At 62.0% G+C, this 22951-nt stretch overlaps 3 protein-coding genes across 5 annotated transcripts; 2 read left to right on the top strand and 1 right to left on the bottom strand.

The window, feature by feature from the left end:
- Positions 1-1465: 1465 nt before the first annotated feature.
- Positions 1466-2876, top strand: TMUB1 (transmembrane and ubiquitin like domain containing 1; the record flags this gene model as incomplete). The annotated part of the gene is made up of 2 exons (XM_079710900.1): positions 1466-1854; positions 2152-2876. 2 exons carry the CDS (start codon positions 1466-1468, stop codon positions 2501-2503), a joined length of 741 nt encoding a protein of 246 aa, XP_079567026.1. The 3' UTR covers positions 2504-2876.
- Positions 2877-4209: 1333 nt separating this feature from the next.
- FASTK (Fas activated serine/threonine kinase) lies at positions 4210-7849 on the top strand (the record flags this gene model as incomplete). Its single annotated transcript, XM_079711189.1, has 9 exons — positions 4210-4612; positions 5099-5278; positions 5393-5532; positions 6367-6580; positions 6682-6841; positions 7058-7149; positions 7242-7356; positions 7434-7548; positions 7639-7849. The coding sequence occupies 9 exons, from the start codon at positions 4210-4212 to the stop codon at positions 7744-7746; spliced, it is 1527 nt and encodes a 508-aa protein (XP_079567315.1). The 3' UTR covers positions 7747-7849.
- A 351-nt stretch (positions 7850-8200) lies between these two features.
- On the bottom strand, positions 8201-21708 carry SLC4A2 (solute carrier family 4 member 2; the record flags this gene model as incomplete). Of its 3 annotated transcripts, none has more annotated exons than XM_079710998.1 (22): positions 8201-8438; positions 8540-8713; positions 8995-9164; positions 9262-9515; positions 9858-10024; positions 10226-10315; positions 10429-10689; positions 12018-12212; positions 12351-12499; positions 12582-12797; positions 12950-13175; positions 13307-13491; positions 13619-13733; positions 13872-14037; positions 14141-14276; positions 15600-15780; positions 17185-17327; positions 17427-17659; positions 19186-19304; positions 19385-19626; positions 19786-19951; positions 21658-21708. In XM_079710998.1, 22 exons carry the CDS (start codon positions 21706-21708, stop codon positions 8358-8360), a joined length of 3720 nt encoding a protein of 1239 aa, XP_079567124.1. In that variant the 3' UTR covers positions 8201-8357. The 3 variants fall into 3 exon arrangements, with proteins under 3 accessions (XP_079567124.1, XP_079567125.1, XP_079567126.1); XM_079710999.1 differs by having other exon boundaries at positions 13884-14037; XM_079711000.1 differs by lacking the exon at positions 21658-21708 and adding an exon at positions 21020-21058.
- Between the last annotated feature and the right edge of the window lie 1243 nt (positions 21709-22951).

The raw sequence follows: 22951 nt of genomic DNA, 5'->3' as shown, positions 1-22951 counted from the left end.
CTCAGCCAGCCTGGTGGGGCAGCCCAAGGATACTGGGCTCTGGGCTGAAGAGTCAATTTGGAGGGTCCAGGATGCCTTCCGGCGTCCACTCTGACTTAAGAGTAGGCCGGGGTAGGGTCCACCTGAACTCCCCAAAGGCTAAATCTCGAGAAACACCGGTGCTCTGACACGCTCCAGCTGACGTTAGTTTCTGGAGTGATACATGCCCTGGCTGCCCGAGGGGGAGGGGGAGGATGCTGCTGCCGCCCAAACCTCTGCGGGCTGGAACAACCCCCAAACACGCCCCCACCAGCCCCTCAGCGATTTGCGGGCACCGAGATCAGGTAGCCGAGCCCCGCACGTGGATCCGCAGGGCGGAGGGCGGGGACTGCTCACCGCGCCGGACTACAAGACCCACAATGCTCCGGGCTGCGGCGGCGGCGCAGCGGCAGCGGGGAAGGCGGGGGTGCCTTCAGGTGTCTGCGACCTCGCCACCTCCCGCCCGGAAGTGCCCGAGGGTCCGCTATGGAGCTGGCGGAGCTAGGCGGTGAGTCCCTGCGCCTTGACCGTACCCACCCCGCCGCCACCTCAGCTGGCCCCCGCTCGCCCCGCCCCGGGATCGCCCTCGCCCTCCCGCCACTCGGGGATGGGTGTGGGGGGCGGGAAGATGGGAGGGGTGATAGAGGATCAGGGTGGGGAGGGCGAAGTCTCGGATTCCCGGCCGAGATCTGTGGTCCTGCAGCAGGCTGAGTTTGGAGAGGCTTCTAGAGGAGGCGCGGGGTCGGGCCGCCTCGGGGTGGGGTTTGAGTGCACCAGGAGGGGCCGAGTTGGGTGGGGGGTGGCAGCCCTCGGAGGTTCCAGTTTGCCAAAGGGCGCAATTTGACTTTTGGCGTGGGGAAGCCTCGGGAAGCGGTCCCGTGCCGCGGGTCGGGGTTTGGGTAAATGGTAACCGGCCGGTGTGTGTGTGTGTGTGTGTGTGTGTGTGTGTAGAGACCTTTTTCTTCCCCCTTGGAGAAACTTTAGCGACGGAAGAGTAGATAAGCTTTGGGTGAAATAGACGAAGGAGTAGATAAACTTTGGGATGACCTAGACGGGAAGAATAGGTAAGCTTTGGGGTGAAGTTTGGTGCAGGTTGAATTTAGGGGAGAGTCGCTTAGAAGGTCAAGGCCCTGACCTCGGAATAGGGTTTGGGTGAATTGGGCAGCTGGTTGAAGACCTGATCTCAGGTTACAAAAAATTAGGACTTGGGATTTGGTGATGGGAAGGGGTACGTGGGGCAAGTTTGGGGTAACTGGGTGTCAGAGCGGTCCGTGTCCCACGGTGGCGCTCGGGTATGCGGGCAGAGGTCTGAGGACTGTGGGAGAGTTGTGGTGGGGTGGGGTCAGGAGCCCCCCTGAAGTTCAGAGGGATCTTGGCGGGTGAGCCAGCCCCTTATGGGTTCTTTGTGCCTCTCCAGCTCGGTAGCGCAGCGGGCAAGGCAGGTGCCATGGCCTTGATCGAAGGGGTGGGTGATGAGGTGACCATCCTTTTCGCGGTGCTTGCCTGCCTTCTGGTGCTGGCTCTCGCCTGGGTCTCAACACACACTGCCGAGGGCGCTGATCCACTGCCCCAGCCGTCAGGGACCCCAACACCGACACAGCCCAGCGAAGCCATGGCGGTCACCGACAGCATCAGAGGGGAGGCCCCAGGAGCTGAGACCCCCAGCCTGAGACACAGAGGTCAGGCTGCACAGCCAGAACCTGGCGTGGGGCTCCCAGCAACACCGCCACCTCCAGACTCCCCCCAGGAGCCCCTAGTACTTCGGCTGAAATTCCTCAACGATTCAGAGCAGGTGGCCAGGGCCTGGCCCCATGACACAATTGGCTCCCTGAAAAGGTAAGCCGGGAAGAGAGGACAGGAATAAAGTGCTAAAGAGTGGGGTGGGAATGATCACAGACCTAGAAGGGCCACTGAGGATATCAATATCTGAGACTTATCCCTCCGTTTATAGATGAGGGAACTGAGGCCCCCAAATCACACACCGTATTGTTCCCCTGAAGCAGGAGGGGTCCCCTTAGAGGCCCTGACTTGGGTGGTAGGTGGAGGACAGGGGTGAGGGCGGGAGAGTTATTTCAGGCAAGGGGCCAGGATTGCCTGAGACCTGCTCTATTACCCAGGTCCCTCTCTCCTCAGGACCCAATTTCCTGGCCGGGAACAGCACGTGCGACTCATCTACCAAGGGCAACTGTTAGGAGACGACACCCAGACCCTGGGCAGCCTTCACCTCCCTCCCAACTGTGTTCTCCACTGCCACGTGTCCACTCGGGTGGGTCCCTCACACCCACCGTGCCCACCGGGGTCAGAGCCAGGCCCCTCCGGGCTGGAAGTAGGCAGCCTGCTGCTGCCCCTGCTGCTGCTTCTGCTGCTGCTGCTCTGGTACTGCCAGATCCAGTACCGGCCCTTCTTTCCCCTGACCGCCACTCTGGGTCTGGCCGGCTTCACCCTGCTCCTCAGTCTCCTGGCCTTTGCCATGTACCGCCCGTAGTGCCTCCACGGGCTCTTGGCAGTGTTGCTAGCCCCTCCGGACCTTGCTCCCCACGACACGGTGGGAGTTGCTGTCTGCCCAGGCCTGCCTCTCCGACCTGCCTCTTTCCACTACCCTGGAGCCCAGCCCTGCGCCGCAGAGCATTCCAGGGGCCAGCGGAGGCCCCTCCCTGTGACCTCCACGGCTCTGGGCCGCCCCCCGGGGCAGCTGGCCCTCAGCACCCACAAACAGTCGGCTCCTCCGGGTCAGACAGCTGCTGTCGCTGCCTTGGCCCTGGGCAGAGCCGGGCCACGCCCTTGGGCCCTTCTTAGCGTTCTGCCTGAGAATCCAGCCACCTCTAGTCCGTGACAGCTCCTTGGGCTGATTTAGGGACTCAAAGAGGGAGGGGCTGGAGAAGGGGAGCTGGGAGGGGTGGAGGGGGTTCCCTGGAACATGTGCAGATTAAATAACTGTGAAGTTTTCACTCTTGGTGTGTGTCTGCGTGTGCGGGGCCGGGGAGCTCTTGCCCACTGGGAGACAAGGCATGAAGGGCGCCGACCGGGCACTTCGCTCTGCCCAACCTACCCAGCCCGGCCGCTGACTCCCCGTCACCTTTTCATCCCAGCCTCAGCCCCTAGCCCTTTGGCCCCGCCCCTGCCCCGCCCCATCGCCGCGCGCGCAGCTTCCCGGAAGCAGGGGGCGGGGCGCGCGGCGACCTGGCGCGCGGGGACTGACGGGAGCCACGTCTTTGCTGGCCGAGGACTGTGCTGCGGTTGGCGTCTGGGTGGCGATCCGGGGGCTGCTGGGAAGATGGCGGACTCGGTGGCCCCCCGATGAGGAGGCCGCGGGGGGAGCTCGGCCCCCGGGCCTCGAGACCGACAGAGGGAGCGACCTGCGCGGGGCCTGGGGAGCCATGTAGGGGTGGTGCCTGCGGGGCGGGCCGCGGGAGGGCGGCGGGAGTTGGTGTTGGCGACCGTGCCCGCGGTCTCCTGGCATCCCCGGGCCGGGTGGGCGTGGGGGGGTGGCCCTGACACCGCCGACTCCGCGCCACGGCAAAGCTGAGCCCTCGGGCTCCACGGGCGCCCTCCAAGGTGGGCCCTGCGTTCTCGTTTCACGGGCGAGGCTTGGGCAGAGAGACGAAGCCACTTGTCCAAGGTCACGCAGCTGGTAAGTGGGAGCACCCAGCATGGAACCCAGGACCGTCCGGCTGCGGAGCCCGCGCTCCACCCTCCGTGCCGCCGCCGCCTCCTGCGGGAGGGGGAGGTGGTCGGGAGGGCGCGTCGTCGCGCGAGCTGGGCTCCAGGCTGGGCGCGACCACTAACCAGATTCGTGACCTCGGGCTTAACGTAACCCCCTCGCCTCTCTGGGCCTTGGTTTCTCCACCTGTGAAATCGAGGTAATGCCAGCCCTGCCTCCCTCCTCATAGGCCTGTAAGGAGGACGAAAGGGGATAATGCATGTGGAATTGCCTTGTAAATATCCCTGCGCTGAGCACACTGAAGGATTACGAGTGCTGTTTCAAAGGATGGAAGAAGGCAGAGAGGGGCGGGTTGGGAAGTGGAGCAGCGCGGTCACAGAGAAGGGTGAACACGAGTCAGGGTTGCTCAGACCCCAGGCTCCACTGGATGGGGGGCGAGGTGAGGAGTAGATAGCGGGTCTTTCTCACCATTGGAGAATACCTCACCCCCTTTTCTGGGCCACCCCTCAGGGTCTCCATCACCCAACTCCATGCTTCGAGTCCTGCTCTCTGCCCAGGCCTCCAGTGCTCGGCTGTCTGGCCTGCTGCTGCTCCCACAAGTACAGCCCTACTGTCTGGGGCCCGGCAAATGGGGAGACCGGCCTCCTGGAGGAGCCCCCCACGCAGTCCCTGTGCAGGGGTTGCAGCGGCTTCTGGAACAGGCGAGGAGCCCTGGGGAGCTGCTGCGCTGGCTGGGCCAGAACCCCACCAAGGTGCGCGCCCACCACTACCCTGTGGCACTTCGTCGCCTGGGCCAGCTCTTGGGGTCTCAGCCGCGACCCCCTCCTGTGGAGCAGGCCACGCTTCAGGACTTGAGTCAGCTTATCATCCGAAACTGCCCCTCCTTTGACATTCACACCATCCACGTGTGTCTGCACCTTGCAGTCTTACTTGGTGAGGACGGTGTCTGGGGGCGGGGGTGGGCGTTACGGAAGAATAGACAGCAGAGGACCCGAGGTCGCTGACAGAACCCACCTCGGGCTTGCCAGGAATGGCACACGCGCCGCCACACCTGCTGCTGCTCCCCCTGTATTCGTGGCAGACGTCACGAGTCAAGCAGCAGGTGTTGCAGCTTAGCTAGGGGGCCACCCTAGGTCCCTTCGAATACAGCGCTCTAGGAAGCCCCTGCAATTTGTTACCACGGGCAAGAGATGAGAACTCGCTTTCTTTGTATGAGGCCTTCCCCACAGACTGTTCTGATACCTTAGTTCACGGGGTATCTCACATTTCTCTAGTGTTTCCACGTGCTCTGTAGCAAACCTCCCGGCCCAGAAAACAGAGACGAGAAGGATTGGGGATTCATTAACTCAACTCCAGGACTGGGACAGAACAGAGCAACTGCGTTGCTAGGACTGCTTCCTCTGACCCTCTCCTCCTCAGGCTTCCCATCAGATGGGCCCCTGGTGTGTGCCCTGGAGCAGGAGCAAAGGTTCCGCCTCCCTCCGAAGCCGCCTCCCCCTCTGCAGCCTGTCCTTCGCGCTGGGCTGAGGTTGGAAGCTGCTCTCAGCTGCCCCCGTTTCCAGCGGCATCCACAGCATCACCTCATCCGCAGCCTGGCAGGTGCTGGAGGGGGTTAAGGTTCATGAGGGGAGCTGAGGCGGAGGCAGGTGGTGTCCGGTGGAATCTAGTTGAGGTCTGGCCTGCGGGTCCGGTGTGATGAGCTGTTCTTCGCAGAGGCCAGGCCAGAGGAACTGACGCCCCACGTGATGGTGCTCCTGGCCCAGCACTTGGCCCGCCACCGGTTGCGGGAGCCCCAGCTTCTGGAAGCCATTGCCCACTTCCTGGTGGCCCAGGAAGCCCAGCTCAACAGCAAGGTGGGATTACCTCCCACCTTCCCATGCTCCTCTCCTACTCATCCCATCCTCAGACACCCTGGCAGGCCGAACCCCCATCCAGCTTGATTGGCTGCTTCTGTCTGCAGCAGACAACCCAGTTAGGATCTCTGCTCTTTCCCGTGGGGTTCCACCTTTGCTCACACCCTCGCTAGCTTGTCCACCTCCCCAGCACGTATGCCTGGTTGTCTGCCCTCCTCCAAACACTCTTTTTTTTTTTTGTTTTTTTTTTTTAAAGATGTTGGGGGTAGGAGTTTATTGTTTATTTTTGCTGTGTTGCGTCTTTGTTTCTGTGCAAGGGCTTTCTCTAGTTGTGGCAAGCAGGGGCCACTCTTCATCGCGGTGCGCGGGCCTCTCACTATGGCGGCCTCTCGTTGCGGAGCACAGGCTCCAGACGCACAGGCTCAGCGGCCATGGCTCACGGGCCTAGTTGCTCCGTGGCATGTGGGATCCTCCCAGACCAGGGCTCGAACCCGTGTCCCCTGCATTAGCAGGCAGGTTCCCAACCACTGCGCCACCAGGGAAGCCCTCCTAACACTCAGCCCCTGTCTTAGCTTGGTTGATCCCACTCTGCTGAGTCTTCAGGGACAGAGCCCACAGCCACGTCTCCTCTGCTTGTTTGAAGACTAATCACGTGGAGCTCAAGCAGTGCTTACACTGTAGAGCTTCTGGTGTGTACGCAGAGGGATTGCTCTGCCTTTATGGTGATGCTGTAAGCTTGCAGGCCAAGCCTCCCCGAGGTCCAGCTTGTAGAGAACACTGGAGAACCATTTCTCACCATTTCTCGCCAGGTGATGGGCTGCTCTTGCTCCGCAGGTGGTACAGAAGTTGGTCCTGCCCTTTGGGCGACTGAACTACCTGCCTCTGGAACAGCAGTTCATGCCCTGCCTCGAGAGGATCCTGGCTCGGGAAGCAGGGGTGGCCCCCCTGGCAACTGTCAACATCTTGATGTCACTGTGCCAGCTGCGGTGTCTGCCCTTCCGAGCCCTGCACTTTGTTTTTTCCCCAGGTTTCATCAGCCACATCAGTGGTGCGCAGACTGGAGGGCTGGCTGGGTCCCGGGGAGCCAGTGGGCAGGGGAAGCAGGGTGGGGGTCTGCAACCCCGTAAGCCTTGTCCTGCTTTCCTGCAGGCACCCCTCACGCCCTGATTGTGCGGCGCTACCTCTCCCTGCTAGACACGGCCGTGGAGCTGGAGCTCCCAGGATATCGGGGTCCCCGCCTTCCCCGAAGGCAACAAGTGCCCATCTTCCCCCAGCCACTCATCACCGACCGTGCCCGTTGCAAGTACAGGTGGATGGGGCAGCTTTGGGGAGGGGAGGGGAGCGGCCCGCAAGAAGCACGGGATAGGCAAACCCGGGGGCCCGTGTAGGGTGTGCGCTGCTGCGCCCTAGGCAGTCGGAAAGAGCGGAGCAGCCAAGGCATTTCCCAGGGCCACGGAACTAGGCAGGAGGGAGCTAGAACGAGTGTCTTGGGGGCTTTCCTGATACTGGTGTTCCTCTCCCCCAGTCACAAGGACATAGTAGCCGAGGGGCTGCGCCAGCTGCTGGGGGAGGAGAAGTATCGGCAGGACCTGACCGTGCCTCCAGGCTACTGCACAGGTGAGCTGCGGGTGGGCCAGCGGCTCGCCAGGCTTGCCAGGACACGGAGCCTCCGCTGAAGGCCAGCAGCTCTTTCTCTCCATGCCCTGCAGACTTCCTGCTCTGTGTCAGCAGCTCTGGGGCTGTGCTCCCCGTGAGAACCCAGGACCCCTTCCTACCGTATCCTCCCCGGTCCTGTCCCTACACAACCCGTGACCCTGCCCAAAGGTAAGGGAAGAGGGTGGGAGAGCCTTGCCTGCCTTCACAGACAGCAACTCTGAGCCAGTCGCTTACTTCTCCTCCAGGGTGGTACTGATGCTGCGGGAACGCTGGCATTTCTGCCGGGATGGCAGAGTGCTGCTGGGCTCACGGGCCCTGCGGGAGCGGCATCTGGGCCTGATGGGCTACCAGCTCCTGCCGGTGAGAGCCCTCCCCGCGCCCACACTCAGCTAGTAGCCCTGCCCCGGCCGGCCAGGCCCTGGGGTGACCTGCTGCCCTCTCCCCCTGCAGCTACCCTTCGAGGAACTGGAGTCACAGAGAGGCCTGCCCCAGCTCAAGAGCTACCTGAGGCAGAAGCTCCAGGCCCTGGGCCTCCGCTGGGGGCCTGAAGGGGGGTGAGGGCGTGCACACGGGTTCAGGATGGCCCCCCCATTGGGGGGTGGACAGTTTGCACTTTGGCGCCATCTGCTTTGATTGTCATTAAAGTCCCTTTCCTTCCCCATCGCACATGTCGTTTCTGGGGCAGAGCGGGTTGGATTCCGCCATCTCTCTTCCATTCATAACACACACACACACACACACACACACACACCCACACACACACCCCCCCACACACACCCCACACAACCACATACACCACACACACCACACACACACACCACACACCACACACACACCACACAACCACACACACACACACACACACCACACACACACACATACACCACACATACACACACCACACACACACACACCATACACACACACACACACCACACACACACCACACACACCACACATACACCACACACACCACACATACACACACCACACACAGACACGCGGCCGGGGATAGGTGGGGGCCGAAGCACTTTATTGCGGGGGGGCTGGTAAGGGGACTTTAAATTATTCACTTAAATAAAAATGAGGAGGGAGGAGGACGGGGAGAGCACCCCCCAGCCCCTGTTCCCTCTGTCCATCTGTCCCTCGGCTGTCCATCCGGGCAGCAGCTACACAGGCATGGGCATCTCATTGTACTCGTCCACACCCTCCCGCTCATCAAACACCGGCTCCGCCTCGTTCGCGTCCAGCTGTGGTGGGGTCAGAGTCGGGAAGGTCGGTGCTGAGCACGACCCCTCGGCAAGACCAAGGAGGGGGCGGTGGGGCTGGGGCGGGGGCGCAGAAGCCTTACGCATTTCATCTCTCGCTCGGTGAAGATGCGGGTGAGCACCAGCATGCGGAGCGGCACCGTGAGGATGAGGATGAAGGGGAAGGCCAGGGAGGCGGCCGTGGACATGACGGCCCAGAGCACGGCCAGGCAGAGCAGCTGCAGGGCCGTGAACAGGTGCATACGGAGGGTCCGAACCTGGGTGGGGTGGCGCAGGGCAGGACAGGTGAGCCCAGGCTTCTCCCCAGCCTCCGGGCGCCCCGGTCCCCGGAGGGCCATCAGGCCTGCCACACCCAGAGGACGGTGACCCCTCTCCCCTCCACAGAGGTGGGACGGAAGCGCCTTCTCGGGTGCTTACCGGAGACGGGTCTGCACAGGCTGAATGGTGGTGGCCAGAGTGGGCAGATGGGGGGCTGGAGGGTGACCCACACAGACCAGGAGGGGGCGGAGGCATGGGGCCCTTCCGGGCCGGGTCTCACCTTCTTGACGTAGGTGACGTCTGGGTGGTGTTTGGGTGGCATGAGCAGCAGGTGCAGCCGCTCATAGAACTGGATCCCGTTAAGGGAGGTAACTCCCATGTACAGGAAAATCCCGAAGAGCACAGCCAGGGGTATCTGCCGGAGCAGATCCCCGATGACCAAGGAGAGGCCTGGGGGAGGAGGAGAAGGAACAGCTGGCCCCAGGGCTCCCCACCCCAGTGGCCCCAAGACCCCTACGGGAAGGCTGGGCGCAAGAGGGGAACGTACCCACAAGCAGGGCAACCAGCAGCCCCGTCACCCGCTGCTCCTTGACCTCCTGGATCTTGGGCTTGTCCCCGGGCGCCACAGCCTTGCTCATGACAGTAAGCGCGTTGGCATGCGTGACGGAGCGGACAGTGGCAGCAGCCAACCAGGGCAAGCCAAAGAGGGCACAGATGCCACCCATGGCCACGATGAGCAGGAGGTCCAGGTGGAAGCCGGAGCCCTTCTGCAGCATGCGCTCCTTCTTGGAGATGATCAGCCTGGGCGGAGACAGGCGCGCACTGAGCCCCGGGCCCAGCCTGGCAGACAGCTGCGTCTTCCCAGGGTGCCCCATCAGTCACCTCCGTCTGTTTGTGGAACCTGATGGTCCCTGACTCTTCCGTCAGGGCGAGGGTTCCATCATGGAACCGAGTCCCACCTGGCCCTCCCCACCCTCCTGGACAGTTCCCAGCCCGTCCTGTGCCCATCCAAGCAAACGTCAGTGGGATTTTCTGTTGCCTGCAAAGTAAACTCCAGCAGCCAGCCTGCCGGGGGCTCCAGCCCCTCCACGCAGCAGGTGGTCCCCGTCTGCACAGCACCCCGCCTCTGCCAGGACCACTCACGTGGTGATCTGTGTCTCCATGAAGATAAGGATGAAGACCAAGATGGCGGGCAGCAGGCTGGCAACCATCATCCACACAGGGAAGGAGCTGTGCTCCCCCAGGGGGTTGATGACCCAGCCCCGCTTCTCTGGGGCTGTCACTGAGAATCCACTGGGCACGCTCAGCTTCTGCGGGGCAGAGGGTGGGGCCGGGGGTGGGTGAACCTTGGAGGGAGTGCCCTGAGCTGCACTGGGCAGGGTGGACGCTGAAGGCGTGCTGTGGGAAAGGCCTGGTGTCTGCCCAGTTTAGAGGCAGCTCTGGACATGGGGGCCTGGAGGGGAACATCCAGAGCCCAGCACCGCCTCACTGCTGCGCGCGCTCCGCCGTACCTGGGTATAGGTGTCCTCGATACTGTAATCCACAAGCACCATGATGAGGATCGCGATGGGTACCCCAAAGTCCCCGATCACTCGCCGTACCTGTGGGCGAGCACCATGCTCAGAGGCCCCACAGCTCGCTCCAGCCCTGACTCCGAGTCGCCCCCCTTGCTGCCCCCAGATCTCGCCTCCCTCGGGCCTGCCAGCCCACACACCCGGCCAGGGAAGAACCGGCTGTTCTTGAATTTGCGCAGGAAGAAGGCGATGAAGAAGGTGCCAGCCATGAGCACCAGCGACAACAGGGCGGTGTTGGGCTGGCCCCGGGGCCTCGCCTGCCTGGACGGCCCAGCTGAGCTCTCATTCCTCGGCCCCAGCGTGGCTCCTTCTCCTGCCCCAGCCCACGTGGCGTTCTCGCTACTGTCTGCCTCGGAGCTGTTGGAGACCGAACAGCCGTGGAGGGGGTGTTCCTGGAAGATCTGGGGAGAGGACAAAGGATTCTATCAGCTTAACTGGTGAGACATCCGGGACTCAGCTATATGCTGAGCGGGACAGGTGGGGCTGGGGGTGGCTGGCCTGCCCTCAAGGAGCTTGTCTTGATTAAGAAAATGACCGCGGTGACCAGATGTGAGCACAAGACAACTAGGAATTAAGAGAGGGGCTGGTCTGGGACTTCCCTGGAGGTCCAGTGGTTAAGACTGAGCTTCCAATGCAGGGGGTGTGCGGGTTTGATCCCTGGTCAGGGAACTAAGATCCCACATGCCACCCGGCATGGCCAAAAAATGTAAAAAAAAAAAAGAGAGGGGTTGATCTAACTCGGGAAAGCAGCTGCAAATGAGGCTCCAGCCAGGCCTGGAGGAGCAACACAGGGAGCATGGTGGGCCTTGGGGGCACATCTTCTGATCCTGACACAGACACAGACACAGACACAGACGTGGGTCTGATGCCCAGACCGTGACCCTGTCTGTCATCTTGGGGGCCTTTCCCTTTGACATTTTGGATTGTTCGCCGCTTTAACAAAAGCACAGGGACTTCCCTGGTGGCACAGTGGTTAAGAATCCGCCTGCCAGTGCAGGGGACACAGGTTCAAGCCCTGGTCCAGGAAGATCCCATGTCGTGGAGCAGCTAAGCCCGTGTGCCACAACTACTGAGCCTGCGCTCTAGAGCCCACAAGCCACAACTACTGAGCCCATTCGCCTAGAGCCCGTGCTCTGCAACAAGAGAAGCCACCGCAATGAGAAGCCCGCACAACACAACGAAGAGTAGCCCCCACTCGCCGCAACTAGAGAAAGCCCGCACGCAGCAACAAAGACCCAACGCGGCCAAAAATAAATAAAGTTATTCAAAAAACAAAAGCACCTATTACCTTCATTATTAAAGATATGTGAGTCATCCACCTAGATCTTCAGCCTCACAGGTAATGAAATAATTGCAGAATAAGCTCATAAGGATCCCCCTTTTCACATCTTAAGTTTTTGAAAATTTATTTCACAGAAGATACTGTGAAATATACGTCTTACATGCTGTGAAGCATGTATACTACTTTTGCAAGAATGTATTTACAAGTTAAAAAAAACAAAACACATGAGTCTTTAAGACTGATCTGAAGCTCTGGTGTATATGTTGGTGACAGGGAGGGAGGTGGGCGGGGAAGGGGTGGGGGCGGGAGGAAGGACCAGCCTAGGTTCTGTGGCTCCATGGGGCAGCCCGGCCTCACGCTCGGAGAACAAAGGGGCAGGACGCCCCCGGCTCCCTCCAGTCCCAAAGCCTGGCCCCTCCTGGGCCAGGTTCCGTCAGGCCCACGCACCTTAACCAGCTTGTAGAAGGTCTCGTAGATGAAGATGAGGGAGATGAGGAAGGCGAAGATCTCCTGGGTGAAGCGGGAGACGAAGCGCACCAGGAAGCTCCCCTCCAGGGCCACCATGAGCAAGGCCAGCAGCACCAGCCAGAAGCCAATCCACACGCGGCCCACCAGGTACTCCAGGTTGTTGCTGCTGCAGAACTGGGGCGGGGTGGGCAGTCAGATTCGGAGCCCGGGGCGGGCTAACGGTGTCGGGGTGGGGGTGGAAGTGCTCGGGGAAGAGGAGGGGGAGCTGATCTGGGCAGGAAGAACCAGCCCGGGTAGCCCGTGGCCCCTCACCGAGAAGAAGGCTTCCTCGAAGACCAGCAGGGGCCCCGAGAAGCCAATCACCAGCAGCGGCTGGGCCCCCAGCAGGCAGAAGATCACGCCCTGGATCGCCGTGGACATGATCAGCTCTGATACTCCAATCAGGTCATGCGTCTTCTCTCCTAGGGCGGCAAGAGCCAGCTCAGGGGCTGGCGGCCGGGGGGGCCCGGGCGCTCCCCACCACGACCTGAAGCCTCTCCTTACCCAGAAGCCCCCCGAAGGTGATGGCAGGAGACAGGGCCGCGAAGTAGATGAAGATGACGGCGGCCAGGCACTGGGGGTCGAGCGCGTCTCGGAAGTCGCTCAGGTAGTGGGGATAGCGGCGCCGCACATCTCGGATCAAGCCCCCGAAAGGCCGGCCTGTCCGCCGGAGGGGATCGTCTTCCACCGCACCTGCCGCCTCTACCATCTGCAGGAGCGCTGCAACCCGGGCCTCCATCAGGGCGCCCGTCACAGCCCTCTTCGTCCCGTCCCGCTCTCCTCCGCCTACAACAGGCCACCCACCCTCCAGCCTCACCCCCCAGCCCCCCGCCGGCAGCCCAGACCCGGCCCCGGCCTGCGCTGGCCCGTACCCTTCTCCTGGGCTGACTTGGGCTCCAGCCCGGCCCCCGGGGGCAGCAGCCGGCCTTGCTCCTCCCGCTTCTTGAGCATCTGGCGCTGGAAGTGGGCGACGGACCGCAGCAGCTCCTCGCCCTGCACCTCCGAGGGTGGCAGCACCACGCTGCAGTCCAGGAAGGCATTGATGGCCGCCAGCAGGTCCTCCCGCTCGTCTGCCAGGTAGGCTGCCTCGTGGAATTGCTGCCAGAGCGGGACCGGGGCTAGTGAGGACACGGGACGAGGGCCGGGGGGCCTGGGGCCGGGCTGGGCGACTGGGTGGGGGCATCCCAAGTGGGCTCTGGGGCACGAGGCCCGGCCGGGCGGCGGCTGACCTTGTCGGACATGAGGGTGGAGATGGAGCGGCCGATCTCGTGGTAGTCCATGTTGGCGCTGCTCGGGCCCAGCAGCAGGAAGAGGAAGCGCACGGGCACCGGCACCTCCAGCACCGCGTCCAGCTCCGCTGCCTCCCGCAGCCGCACGAAGGCCATGGTGGGGCGGGAGAGGAACTCCACACAGCCTGGGGGCGTGCAGCCGGCATGGGCGCGGGAGCACCGGTCGCCTCCCGGCCCCCAGCGCAGGGGGCGCCACCGAGGCAGGCCCGGCCACCCGCACCCTGCCCCCACCCCCGAGCTCGCCTCACATACCCACAAGGACCACCGTGGCCTCGGCGTTCTCAGGGATCTTCTCCAGAAGCTTCAGCTCATGCTTGGACTTGGAGCGGGTGATCCCAGCCGGAGGAGCTGCAGGAGGCAGCTCACGCTGGGGATACAGAAGAGCAGAGCTCAGCCTGGCCACCCCCCACCCCCGGCCCCCCCATTCCCGCCCGACTCGCTCGGTGGTCCCGCAGCCGCAGTGGTGGCCGGACCTGACCCAGGCAGGGTCACTTTCTCCCCTCACCTCTCGCTCCACCTCCAGCCGGGTCTCGGGAACACCTCCAATGAGAGGCTCGGTGACGTGGGGGTCGCTCTCGGCCCCCTGGCCGTGGTGATGCCCCAGCAGGGAGCCCAGGGAGCCGGCCGAGATGTTGCGGGGAAAGGAGAAGTCCTTCTCGTCACTCGGGTGGCTGGTGGGGCAGCAGGCAGGAGGTGAGGGCCGGCGGCCGGCGCTGGGCACACGCGGGCACTGGGCACAGGCGGGCGGGCAGGGTGTGGCGGGCGGTGCCTCACCTGTGCTTTAGCAGCAGGGCCCTCAGCACGTTGGCTCTGTCCTCGGCCTTGATCTGGTCAGAGATGACCATCTGCTCCACCACCTGGTGGGCCACGCCAGGCAGGGTCTGCTGGTTCAGGTCCAAGAGCACAGCCCCTGGAATAAGGACAACCGGGAGGGGGTCCTCATCCCCAGGCAAGATGCAAGGGCGGGGATGGGAGGGAGGGAGAGCGGGAGCGAGGGCAGCCACGTAAGTGCAGCCCAGGGTCGGAGCACCAGCCCAGGAATCAGTGAGCAGGGCCCAGCTCTGCCCGAGGCCCAAGTTCCACGGCCTCTCTGACCCATTTCTTCCAACCCTCCTCTCCCAGCAGGAATGCTGTGGGGCTCAGCAGAGGCCAGGGAACCCCAGCCATCAGAGAGGCTACCGGGGCCGGGCCCTGCCCAGATGCCCCTTCCGGGAAGCACGCAGCAGGAAGTGCCCCGGGCCACCCGCTCGGCCTAGACTGCTCTTCACTGCCAGCAAGTGCCTCCTCTGACTTCACTCTAGGGTCCCAGTTCTGCCCTCTGGAGCACGACACGGCCGGTCTGCGGCCTCGTCCCCGTGGCAGCCCTGGAGCCACCTGAAGACGCCCCCCTCCAAGTCCAGCAGCTAGCTGCTCAAGGACAGTTTCTAGATCTCTCCACCCCGTCACTGCTCTGAGCTGCCATTTCATATAGAAATGAAGGTCCTTTCAAAAGCCACCAGGTCATTTTTCCGCCAAGGTCAACTCACAGGAACACAGAACTAAAGAACAAACAGAACCGAAGGCCCCCCGAGCAGCCAAAACCGAGATCGCAAAGCCCGGCGATAAAGCACCCGCACTTTGGCACCTTACCCCAAGCCCTCAAGCCTCACTCAGAGCCTAGTTAGTTTCTGCTAGTTTGGAAATAATTGTGACAGCAGGTTTCTGAGTCCTCAGCTGCTTAGAAGCAGGCCTGCTGACGGCAACTGGGAGCGATTCCCCAACAGGAAGGAGGAAACAAGCAAACAGCAGAACATCAGACACAGAGCTCGCGAATCCTGCATCCGTGCTCGTGCAGTCAAGTTTACACAGCCCTACTACAGGTTAGGTCACATGCCCCAGAATCTCTAGAATTTCAGAAAGCGTTCCACCAAAACTGTTTGACAACATTGTAGCATCCAAAACATACCAGCTTCCGTTATCTGAAAATATCACTTAGAGAAGCTGCTTGCTGAAGATGCCAGACAAGAGAAGAGGGTCAGTCCTGCCCTGCAGTCACCCAATGACAGAGCCCGAGGAATGGCAGGCATTGCGAGAGGTGATATCGTGACAGGAGATGCTCCCTCCTGGGCTCTGGTGACATTACACACCCTGTTGCTCAAGACAAATGTGGGACCACGTGGTCCTCAGAGAACGGGCGCGGCGGGCAAAGGGAACTCCTGGGGCAATGACGGGCAGGGCGTGGGGTGTGGGTTACCGTGGGCCAGGGTGCGGCGCAGCTCCAGGAGGCTGCGGAATGAGAGGGAGGCCACGTGGGGCTTCCCCCAGCGCTCCGTCTCTTCCTCCACATCCTCCTCGAATTTGATCCAGCGCGCCGTCTCCCGCCACTGAGGCTCCTGGTTTTTGTCCAGCAGCAGCTCATTCAGTTCCACAAACACCTTGGGGTGAGATGAGAGGGCGTGGCAGGACAGGGGCACAGGCATGGAGCTGGGGCGAGTTATTAACCCATCGCAGACTGGCCCTCGTCTGTAAAATGGGGGTAATACCACCCCCGTTACTAGTGTATAGCACAGGGATCTATACTCAATATTTTATAATAACCTATGAGGGAAAAGAATCTGAAAAAAATAGATATATATGTATGTATAACTGAATCACTTTGCTGTACACCTGAAATTAACACAACATTGTAAATCAACTGTACTACAATAATAATAATAATAAAAGGGCTCTAATGAGGGCTAAAAGAAAAAGTATACAAAACATTTAGCACAGTATATGACTCTTAGTAACTGTCTGATGAATGGTCACTACACACACACACACACACACACAGGAATTTTTTTTGGCCTCGCCACGCAGCATGTGGAACTTCCCTGCCCAGGGATCGAACCCATGGGAACTGAGGAGTATTAACCACTGGGCCACCAGGGAAGTCCTACATTGGAATTCTGTAGGATTCATTTATATGCATTCAAGAACTGGCAAAACTAATTGAGAGTGACCGCAGAGCGGTCACCTCTGAGGGTGGTGACTAGGCAGAGGCCTGAAGGAACTTCCTGAGTGTGGGAAATGTCCTATATCTAGGTAGGGTTGGCCAGGTATTTACACGTGCAAAGTGTCACAGAGCTGTATGCTTAACCCGAGTGTGCTTTACTGTGTCTGTTCGACCGCAATAAAAAGGTAACCAAAAAAATCCACTGGAAGGGTCAGGGTTCAGGGCCAGAGCCCTAGAGTCTAAGGTGGGCAACGTCGCTAAGTAACTGAGTGGCCTTGACCAGTCACTGCCCCTGATTTATGGCTGATGTGCCGCCTGGGCCAACATCCTCACAGGTTATGGGAGGACTGGATGAGCACAGAGGTAACTGGATTCTGAAAAATGAAACACGCTGCTCCACGGAGCTGCCTCTGGCCCAAACAGTCCTCAAACACCTCGCTGCCAGCTGCCAGAAAACGGGCATGAAAGGGAAGCCGACCTGTCTAAGATGTGAACCAGAACTGTAAGGCCCACACCAGCAACAGCAGGTAATACCGTAATAACTGTCTGGGGACAGACGGCTACTAGACTTACCGTAGTACACATTTGGTAATATGTTTAAATGTTGAATCGTTATGTTGTACACCTGAGGCTAACATGATATTGTGTATCAACTATATTTCAATTAAAAAAAAATCAACACTGTTCGAAGATGTGTATATTGCACTCTTGTCCAGTGTACAACCTTCAAAACCATACATGACAACCCTGGTGCTGGAGATGACCGCAGGTCCGAGAAGGGGCGGGGGCTGTGGTGAGAAGACAGATGGGGAGATGCTGGAAGACCGTGAAGTGGAGAAATTACCTCGTGGGGCTTGTGGGGGGCCCGGGGCCGAGCCCGAGGGGTGGGGCCAGGCTCTCGCCCTTCCCGGCCACTCTGCACAGACGCTTTGGCATTCTTCCGCACCAAATGTCGCCGTACCCCAGGAACGTCCTCAAACCGGTGACCTGTGGGCGGGGGGTGGAGGGACGGGGTCAAGCGCCCCTTCCTCTTACCCCCACCCTCGTTCCCAGCAGCTCCGGGCTTGGCCCAGGCCCAGCACTCACTCTTCATGAGATCTAGGTCGGCCGTGGCCAGCGTCTGGGCCTCGCTCTCGTCCGTCGGGACCCGGGGCAGCAGTGCCTGCTCAGCCCCAGTCATGCTGCCGATGCGTCTCCTCTCCTGCAGATTGTAGCTGCGGTGCCCAGGCTGCGCTTTGGCCGGGGGGCGCCCAGAGGCACCCCCGTCATCACCTCCCGCTGTGACACTGGCCACTGCCGCCACCTCTTCCACCAGGGCTCTGGAGAGACAAAGCAGCTGTGAGCCTGAGAACGCTGGCCCCTCCCCCTCGGCCGGGAGCCACACAGGAGGGGCCCAGGAAGGGGACCCCACTGGACCTCACCCCTCCTCGCTCCCCACTCTCGGTAGGTGTGGATATGAAAGAGTGAGGATTCTGGAAGCAGACTGCCGCATCTAAATCCGGCTCAACCGTTTACTGGCTGTGCCACCCAAGCAATCACACAAGCCACCCGGAACATCAGCTCAGCAGAAAAATGGAGCTGAGGGCAGCCTTCCCAGGTGTGGGGAGAGTGAAGTCCAGAAAAGTACCCAGAGTGGGACCTGCTTCCCCTCCCAGGCACACCCCTAACAATGGACTCGAGGTTCACAGCGTCCCGTGTTTCTAACCAAATGGAGTAAAGTACATGGAAATGGGCCTTTGAAACTGTAGACACCCCATCCTGCCCAACAGTCATAAGGAGGATATGAACCCCTGTCCCTTACAGATTCCAGCTTCTGCTCCTGTACCCCAGGCTGCGATGCCTCCTTTCTCTCTGCCACTGCCAGTGGGTCCCTGTCCCTGCCGCACCTTTCCACACCGTTCTCCCGGCATCTCACCTCCCACAGCTCCAAGCCCCCATCCCCTGCCCGTGACCAGTCCCTCCTCTGCCAGGCTCTCTCCACCTACACCTACCTTCCGTGCCCTCGCTTCTGCCTGCACCCCTGCCCACAAATCTGACCCACTTTTCCAGCGCAACGCCGTGCTCTCTCTGGGGCTCCGCCACCTCCTCCTGGCCGTCCAGCCACCTGCAGGCCTGCGCCCCCAGCGCAGACGGCCAACGCGGACCCAGCTCCGTCCACACTGTCCTATCTCCCCAGCGAGTCTGTGCCTCCCTGGAGGGGCAATTGGCCCTTCACTTCCCCGGGTCCTTCGCACTGCCTGGCACCCAGAAAGCAACAGGGAGGTGACAGTAGTGACCTTGAGACCTAGTTCAAAGTGATTTCTTCCAAGAAGCCTTCTCTGTTTAACAACCCCAAACTCCAATCACCTACTGGTACCGACACTACACCTGAACCAGGTCGTCTGGCACAGTGACTTGTTCTGATACCATTTCACGGGACCACGACCAGGGTGGACTGGCAGCTAGCTCCCCAAGAGCAAGAGGGGGTCTCCTATTCCTCTCACACCCTTGGGGTCCCAGGGGGTGCCTGGAGGTCACCCGTCCAGTCCCTGATCCGGTGTTTGATGCTTCTCCACCTGAAGCCACGGGCGGGGGGATGGCAGGGGGTGGGAGGAGACGGCTTAGACCACACATCTCTTCCGTGCCAGGCTGACCCATACTTAAACTTCCGTTCACACCACGCTTCTAATATTCTTGGTTTATAGATGGGAAAACAGGCTCAGAGACACTGTGACTTGTCCAAAGTCAAATCGCAGCAGCAGGACTGGGATTTCTGAACCTGTCCGGGGACCTCAAGGCTCTTGCTTTTCTCCCCACCTCAACTCGCTGGTGCCGGCACGGGAGGTCCCTATCTGGGGACACTTACCCAGTCTGGGCCCCTTTGGTGGCCTGGGGAGCTGCCTCGTGGTGGGGCAGCATTGGAGGGGGAGACGGACTGGTCGTTTCCGCCTTCCGGTCCGCACCTTCATCCTCCTGGAGAAAGAACTAGAACAGGGACCCGTGTGAGCAGGTGAGGCCAGGCCAGGGGTACTGCAGACATCCCCAGGAGCCCTGCCCCCGCTCACCTGCACGGAAGAGGGTGTGGACGCAGGGGACGGCTGGGTGAGTGCCCTGGCCCCCTCGGCCTCACTGGCCTCTTCCTCCTCTTCCTCGCCCTCCTCGATGGTGGGGGTCTCCCCGGTCGGGGAGGCTCCAGGGCGCCTGCGCGGCTTCCGTCCTGGGCCCTGGGGTACCTTTCGGCGCCTGGCGTCAGGAGGCAGGTGGGTGGACAGCGGGTGGTGGATGTGGTGGGAGGACTGCCGGTGGTCTGCAGGGAGGAGGGCGCTTGGCTGCCGGTGGGCACGGCTCCCCGCTCAGCTGGCCGGCCCCCAGCACCACCCCTAGGCCTCCGGCTCCATCCTGGCTCCACCTGGCAGCCAGAGCACCCCTGCCCCCCAGCTCGCCCCGCCTCCCCGAGCCCCCTCACATTCAAAGTCTGCCTCCCCATAGCTTCGGCCGGGCTCCTCCCCTCCTCGGGACCCGGCCTCCTGTAGGATCTCCTCAAACCGCTCCACGCCCAGGGTGCGGTGAAGTTCATCCTCCTCCTGCTCAGGGAAGCCAGGCGTCACAGGGCCCAGGCTCTCCGGCTCTGGCTGTGGAGAAGGGGCGGTGAGAACGCACGCACGGGAGGGAGTCGTTTCTCGAAACCCCACCCCGCCTAGCGGCCGAGTCCAGTACCCCCCCCCGCCCCCGGCTGCCCTCCCCTTGAGTGCCAGGGACTCGGGACTCAGCACCCACCGCCCGGCAGCCCGTCCCCCGGGTTCCGGGCTCTCAGGACCCTGGCTGGGCGCATTCCAGTCAGTTCTAGGGCAGGGGGAAAGTATCTGCCCTGGAAGCCTCAGCAGAAACCCTGTGTGTCCAGCCTGCAGGTCAAGGTCGGGTGTGTGATCTGGGCCGTTCACATGGCTGATAGTGAACGCAACCCCTGCGCTGGGGGACGGCCGCTGAGCCTGAAAAGTAACTTCTGCAGGCGCCTGAGCTAGCTGACCCGGGCTTGGTCTGAATCAAACTAGAGACCAGCTCCTGGACAGGGATGCAGCGCTTCACCTTGTGAGGAGAGGCCCCCGCTGGCAGCAGGGGCAGCCCACCCGCGCTGAGTCCCACTGAGTCCGGAGCCCGGGGCCTCAGCCGCTGCGGGGCCCCGCCCTGCCCCCACCCTGCCTCCACCCTCACTCCCCCCACCTGAGTCATACTGCAGGAGCGGCGGGACTGCGGTGGTGGTGGCGGTGTGGCGCTTTGGAGAGCTCAGCCTAGCTGAGCAGCCGGCCGCCCAGCCCACGGCCTTGGTCCAGCCCCCCCACCCCTCCCCCTCCCCCCGCCGGCCTCTCAGCTCCAGGCACCGCTAAATATTTGCTCAAGAGCTTCTGGACTTGAAGGGCATCGACATCTCCAAGGGCAGGGGTACCAGAGCAAGGAAGCGCAAGGGGGAGGTAGGCTGGGAAGAAGGGCGGGCCTTGGAGAGTCCCGGAGGTGGGGTCACGAGCAGCTGGGGGTGGCAGGGACACTGGGCAGGAGAAGACGCAGGGGTGAGGAATCTGCTTCTCCCCAGCCCACCTCCGCAGCTCTAGCCCGGCTCCCCCGGGCCCTGGGCCTCACTCTCACCAGAATTAGCACGCGGGCTAGCCCGGGGTGGGGGGAGGAAGGTCAAGAACCCCTTGCACCTGAGGCTGCAGGAGGAAGTCCATGGCCGGCAGGGGTGAACTCGGGAGGGAGGGGGAGGGGACCAGCCGGCGCCTCTTCCTGGTCACGTGCCCCGCTGGGCCAAGGTGACCAATAACGGGCTGATTATGGCACTGGGGTTAATCATTAGCCTTCCCAGGAAGATCGGGAGGGGGACACGAGGGGCGGTGGCCACGTGGGGGCCAGGAGGGGCGGGGCTGAGTGGCACGTGGGGCTGGGGGTGCAGCGGTCTGCCCAGAGCTACCTTGCAGCAGACTGGCACCGCCTCTAAGACCCAGCCAGAAGGGGGGGGTCGCTGACTTAGAGACCCAGGCTTCCCAAAGTTCCTCTCTTGCTGAGGCTAAACAACCCGGGTCTTCAGGACACAGAGCCTCAACTCCCTCCGTAGGACCAGAAGCTGTCTGACACCCACCCCCCAACCTGGGGGATACCTGTCCCAGACCCAATGCCCCACGCAAGGCCCAGAGCGGGGATGGCGGTGCCCCTCCCAAGTCCCTCCCAGGCTCCCCTCCCAGGCCTCTCCGGACCCACACGCCCCTGTTTGACACAGACCCGAACCCTGGCCAGAGCCCCAGGGGTGATGGTGGAGAGGGACGGGGGAGCAGCGGGCAGTACTCACAGTGCGGAAGGAATCTGCGCCCGAGGCGGGGCGCCCGGGGGCGCTGCTCATGGCCAAGTCCTAGCCCTTCTCGCTGTAGCTGCGGCTTTCAGGGCAACAAGGCGGCGGCATAACCTGGGGGTGGGGGCGGGGGAGGAGCAATCACTGCATGAGAGAGGTGCCAGGCCTGCAGGGGCACCCCAACATTGCCCAGCCAGGGGAGGGCAGGGCACGGGGGCTTCACGGAAGCCCGCTGGCCAACGAGGGGTCTCCTGGTTGCACAGGATCCTCCCAGACTATGAAAGGCCTTAGAGTGGCCCTTGGAGGGTGGGGGGAGCAAAGAGAGTTATTTATGGGAAGAAAAGAGAGGAACAAAGAGAGACAGAGGCAAGGACTGAGGCACAGGAGGCCACAGAGGGCCAAGGAGTGAGGGGGAGAGAGCCGGGGGTGAGAGATGCTGGGGGAAAAAAAAGGCAGACAGGAGTCAAGGCCCAGACCCGGCGAGAAAGCAGCGGAGACCAGGGAGGGGAGACAGAGGAAGCAGGGAGGAGAGGCCGAGCCAGAAACGGGAGCGGTGGGAGCGGTGGCCCAGCCGTGGCACGGCACGCTGAGACGGGCTGAGACCAGAGAGGGCTGTGCTCGGGGGAGTGAGACACCCCTTGAGGCAGAGACGACGGGAGGATGAAGGAAGGGAGAAAGAGAGCTCTGGAGGGAGCCCCCAACAGCAAGCAAGGGGGCTGTTCATGTGCCCCCTCCTCTGAAAAAAGCCCAGCCCCGAAGTGTGGGGGGGGGAGGCTCCCTGGGGGGAGGGGCAGGAGCCCAACTCCACTCACTCAGTGGGAGGGAGGAAGGGAGGCTGGCGGCACAGGCCGGGCACGGCTTTATAATGGGGGAGGGGCACGTGACGCCCAGAAGGAGGGTGGGCACAGCAACTCTGAGGTTCTGCCCTCAGGAGCAGTCCCGATCCCTCCCCTCCCCAAGCCTGGGGCCAGGAAAATCTGAGTGGCAGGGCCGACGCCCTCCTGACCGTGACTGTAGGGGTGTCTGGGGAGGACACCGTGCGGGGGGGGGGGGGGGCGAGGGCAGCAAGAGAGCTGCGGTTGGGGAACCTGACCAGTGCCAACTGGGGAACCTATTCCTAGTGGGGGCGGTGCTGGGGACACCCAAGGCTCTGCGACGGCAAAAGTACCGAAGCTCCCCAGTGTGTCACTGGGGGGGGGGTCAGGGTTACCGGATTTAGGGCCAACTCGGGGGTAAGACAGGTCAGTGCAGGGTCAAACAATGTAGGTCTGGGGGTCAGTCCAGGGTGGGGAGC

This window comes from Hyperoodon ampullatus, assembly GCF_949752795.1.
Source record: "Hyperoodon ampullatus genome assembly, chromosome: 9".
Taxonomy (NCBI): domain Eukaryota; kingdom Metazoa; phylum Chordata; class Mammalia; order Artiodactyla; family Ziphiidae; genus Hyperoodon; species Hyperoodon ampullatus.
The sequence above is the reverse complement of the archived record's forward strand: the minus strand, read 5'-3'. Positions and strand labels throughout refer to the sequence as shown.